Source organism: Pterocles gutturalis, unplaced genomic scaffold, assembly GCF_000699245.1.
Source record: "Pterocles gutturalis isolate BGI_N339 unplaced genomic scaffold, ASM69924v1 scaffold41807, whole genome shotgun sequence".
In the NCBI taxonomy this organism is placed as follows: domain Eukaryota; kingdom Metazoa; phylum Chordata; class Aves; order Pterocliformes; family Pteroclidae; genus Pterocles; species Pterocles gutturalis.
The window spans coordinates 22,704-27,538 of NW_010111696.1; the positions used below are offsets into that span (position 1 = coordinate 22,704).

At 41.7% G+C, this 4,835-nt stretch overlaps 1 protein-coding gene across 1 annotated transcript in view; it reads left to right on the plus strand.

Annotated features, from left to right (window-relative positions):
- The window catches only part of KCNK18 (potassium channel, subfamily K, member 18), a 4,830-nt gene extending 4,513 nt beyond the window's left edge, over nucleotides 1-317 (plus strand). Inside the window, 1 exon segment of the mRNA XM_010073806.1 lies at nucleotides 1-317. This exon segment is cut by the window's left edge and continues 14 nt beyond it. Coding sequence (XP_010072108.1) covers nucleotides 1-317 — 317 coding nt within the window.
- The last annotated feature ends 4,518 nt before the right edge of the window (nucleotides 318-4,835 follow it).

A 4,835-nucleotide genomic window follows, 5' to 3' on the forward strand; every position in this document is an offset into this window, starting at 1 on the left:
CCATTGTATTAATGGTGCTAGTTATCTTTGTGTACATCTCCTGTGCAGCTGCTATTCTTCCAAACTGGGAAACCAGGTTGGATTTTCAGGAGGCCTTTTACTTCTGCTTTATCACCTTGACGACTATTGGATTTGGAGATACACAACTGGAACATCCCAAGTTTTTCTTGTTTTTTTCTCTCTATATTATCATTGGCATGGAAATTGTCTTCATTGCTTTTAAGCTGGGCCAGGACCGCTTAATTGGTTTGTATAAAAAAGTGATTTCCTTTTGTGGGGAGAAAAAAATGCCATCAAAGAAGGTCTATCCAAAATAAGAGCAGTAATTTCTCCTACATTTGTAAGCATTGGCCACTGCAATGAGATGAAACTGTTCCTGTGCATTTCTGCCTTGGGCTGGCAGGAGCCATATTTCATTCTGATTTCTTATGAGAAGCTACTGTAAAATGGTTGAATACCTTGGGAGACAACTGGTGAAGGCATCTCCAGGAAGAACTTTCCAACAGGGACCTATCTCCTAAATAATAATAAAAGATGATGCACAATGAGAAAGCAGAAGGCTCTCCCTGCCAGTGCTCCCCAGCAGCTCTTGCAAAGCTCTGACTTTCAGCATCCTTTCCATCCTCTATCCCACAGCAAGCCAATTTAGGATTCTTCTCTTCGTCACTTGCCCAAGCCAGGCCCAGATCACTGTCTCATCCTGCCAGCTTGTCTACAGCCAAGGACAGCTTGGTTGTGGCAGTCGGTACTGAACGGTGACAGCAGGCTGCTGCAATGTGATTCATCGTTAGAGAGAGTTGGGGAGAAGAAGTATGAACCCAGCTGCTCTTCCATCATGACTTCATGTATTGTGAACACTGAGTCTTTGTGCAAGCCAAAGGAATTTTAAAATGAAAGGACATAAAATTTTCACCTCTTTCTCTGTCCCCTGTCCAGAAATTGGTCAAAAAGTTATTAATCTGTGTAGGGCTGAAACCACTCCCTTTCCATCATGATTTATCCTATCTGTACTCAGCCCAGAGTCGATATATGTCTCATGGTGCCCAGCTATGGAAGTGCTTAGGACAAGTTCCGCTCTTGAGATGGCCACCTGGGGGAAGGCACACAGCAAACCTGAAAGTGGCTACAGCCATGGAACGAAGCTCTATCTCTTTGCTGTTAAAGAAGTGTGATGGTCTCAGCATACCAGTCCCAGAAGTCCTCACTCCTAATCCAGGTTTTACTCTGCACAGACTGCTCAACATCTGGGAGTCCCTTGACCCTCTCATAGAAAGAAAAGCCTACCTATTTCACTGGGATGTGGTGAGGATCCTGTAGTTATATCTTTGTGGAGCACATTAATACCAGAATAATACTTTTTTCTTCAAGATTTTGCTTATATTGTTCATAATCTGAATTGAGCTATCAATGATGGATAATTTTTTCTGTCAACCCCCCTCCCATAAAAGAAACCATTGACGTTAATTAACTGCCTCTTAACTTTTAAATTACACGCATGTCCACTGAATGTGAACATCTCTAGATATTAAAGCATGCTTGATTATGACAGAACACACATTATTTCCCATAGTATATTTGCCATTTGAAGCTGAGATTTTTGGAATATTTACATGACATCTCTGTTACACTCCATGTACCTCGTGATGTGTATTCAGTCCTTATTAATAATTAGTTGTGATTAAGCACTGACAATATGCAAAATATATAATGAATGATCATATGTAAAAAAGTATAAGAACAACAATAAAGAATACAGGAGCTGGAAGGAACTCTGGTTAACTTTTTCATGCTTGCCGTGACTTTGGCTTCACTTACAAAAATTCCCTTCATTCAGACTACTTTCATATTACTTTATTTTATGTCTCTGGATTAAAATCAGTGTAGGGCTTTGGACCTATGCCAAAGTTCTCAGAAATCAATGAAAAGCCTTGGATGATTTAATGGGCTTTGGATCAGACAACAGTGTTTCCTGCTCCTGAGGTTTTTTCCTTGTGATACTCCTAACCCCGCCAGCATTAGTAAGAACTGGTCTTCATATCATTTGACTGGTTTCTCTTGTATCAGTGAGATCAGTAAGAACTGGTCTTCATATCGTTTGACTGGTTTCTCTTGTATCAGTGAGATCTCATTTATGCAGAAGGATTAATCCTGAATTCATCCCCTATAGATTTCTCATTGATGTGGTACCTTGATACCTTCACATTTACTTTACAGACTTAGCCGGGGAATTTTGGCTGGACTTGCAGTAAGGACTCTGCACCAAATCATTCTAGTTATGGCCAAGGGATGGCAGTAAACAGCTTTCCTTCATACAGAACTCATCAGTTACGGGGAATGAAAATTTACTTCATAGAAGGAGAGAGAACAAATCACATCACCGTGACCCTCTATAAAACGACAGCGCACCAGCCTCTTGAATACAACGCACAGCTCTGGTCCTTCACCTCCCAAAGGATATGTAAAAATGGAAAAAATTTATAGGCCAGGGAAAAGGATGAACAAGGATAGTGAACAACTTCCATGAGAGACATTTAGAGTAGCTCTCTAGTCTGGAAACAGGTGAGAGACTAAAGGAGAGATGTGTAGATTAGGAGGGCACAGGGGAAGGCAATAGGAAATGAAGGAATGATTGTTAAATGTCTTTCATTATGAGAGCTAGGACTGCCAAAGGAAACTAGCATGTGGCAGGTTTCAGAAAAGAAACAAAAACAAGAGAAAATGGTACTTCACACAACATGTAATTAACCTGTAAATACTTCTTGGCATGGGAGGATGTGGCGATTAAAAATTCAGGTTAGATCAATGGGAGATGGAACCAAATAATGAAAGAAAAACTTGAAAAACAATTAAATAAACAAAGATAGCACTTCTGGCTCAATAACCACCGCATCCCAAATTGGCAGATGAGAAGGAAGCTTCTCTACAGACTTTCCTGTCCTGGTGTCCTTCCTTTATAACCCGATATCTCTCTGAAGCAGAATCCTGGTCTGCAAAGTCTTGTTCTGACCTGATTTCAGTGCCTGTAATGCATTGAAACAGGTTGTTATATAGCTAACAAAATATCCACTAAATCTGATTTCTGAAGAGGTATTTATTTTCATGTTGGCATCCAAGGTAGTTAAACCAGCACACTCTGATTCTGCAAAACATATCACAAAAAGATGTGATTTAAACAACACAACCAGCCTGCAGCAAATGTAACACAGTCATTTCTGTTTGTGGACCTAAAGGAGGGTGGAGAGCTGGCCACACACCCAAGAGCCAGGGGTATAAAATGTTATTTATGTTTTCTCAAGTGCACTGAAACACTGCACACCCAGGAATATCAGGCCCTGATTTTCTTACTCTCAAAGCTGGAAGACAATTTCCCAGCTGACAGAGAAGTGCGCAGCAGCCTTGCGCTGACAGCGATAGCAGCGGCTCAGTCTGTATGGCAGGATCTGAACGTAGCTCCAGAAATACAGCAACAAAGTTAACGAAAATGAAATGAAGTAGTGAGTAGTGCTCATTTAGCCTCAGGAATAAATATCTATGAGTTGACTGCTCTTATCATGGTCTAAATCATAGAAAATTTCACAGCTTCTGCCCTCAGGAATTTTTATTCAACAAAAATTGACACAGAAATCAGTTTTGTTTGCATCAAAGCAGTACAAAACACTGCTTTTCATAACTTTTTCCATCACGTGCTGCATGCAACGGTGGATTAGCCATGAAGGGCTTCATGGAAGAACTTTTCTATCAGGAAAGACGTGACTGATGGGGAAAGAAAAGATGTGTAACCCACAAAGGATATGAGTTATTACAAGCCCAGCTGGAGAGCTTTATAGATCAAATGCACTTGGCGCTGAAGGATGCTGGATCAATCACTCCTGATTGGGCCAAGATGGCAGCTGTCACGAGCACTTAGGAGCAGAGAAGAGGGTATTCCTGGTGTGGGAATTGCAGAGGGAGGGATGGAGGAATGAATGGAATTGGTGGAAAGTAGTCTTTGGGGAGAAGGGTTGAGGGGGAAGAAAATGACAGCAAACAGTAGAGGAAGGAGCCATTTTCTGTACAGACATAAATATGATGAAGAGATGCTTAAGAAGTACTGAAAATATGGCTGGGGGGTCTGGGCTTGGCCAGATGCAGCAGCTCATGGTCAGATCAGCACGGTGGTTCATGGTGGTTGGGCTCCAGCACAGGTCTCTCCATCAGCAGCCATGGGGAGGGTAGAAGGGTCTGTGCAACGGGGCCTCTTGAGAGATAAAACAGCGGCAGAGGGAAATTACAGGGACTGGACTGAAAAGCCATTAATGAAACCATCAGAAATATTCCTTATATTCTCTGCTTTGACATTTATAGAATAGCAACCCATTCAGAAGCATCCTTTACATGAGCAGTATGTCTGAGGACTCAGGAAATTCTTAATGGGATGTAGGACTTGTCATCTGTGTGCCAGTAGTTCAGATGTGGTCCAGATTTTACTGAGCTCAATGTTAATAACATCTGATAGCACTTTGATGGCCTTTATGCTTTTTCTACTCGTTCCAGGTGGAGACGCACCCACATCACAAAAACACTCTCACATAATGAATGCTAATAGCACGCGTGGTGGTGGGCTCAGCAGAGGCAAAGGCTGAGACTCCAGTTGAGAGGAGTCCCTGCAGTCCTCTTTGCTTCCAGGTTCCCAGCATACCTTGTGATCCTCATTTCCAGACCACAGTGTGCATCAAATGTAGCATGTGTGGCTCTTGCATGCAATATGAGTGTTTTGTGAACCCAGAATGATGGGTCTTATTGTCTTCCCTGGCTTTCAAAAACTGAGTACTTTTTTTAAAAAATTAATTTTAATT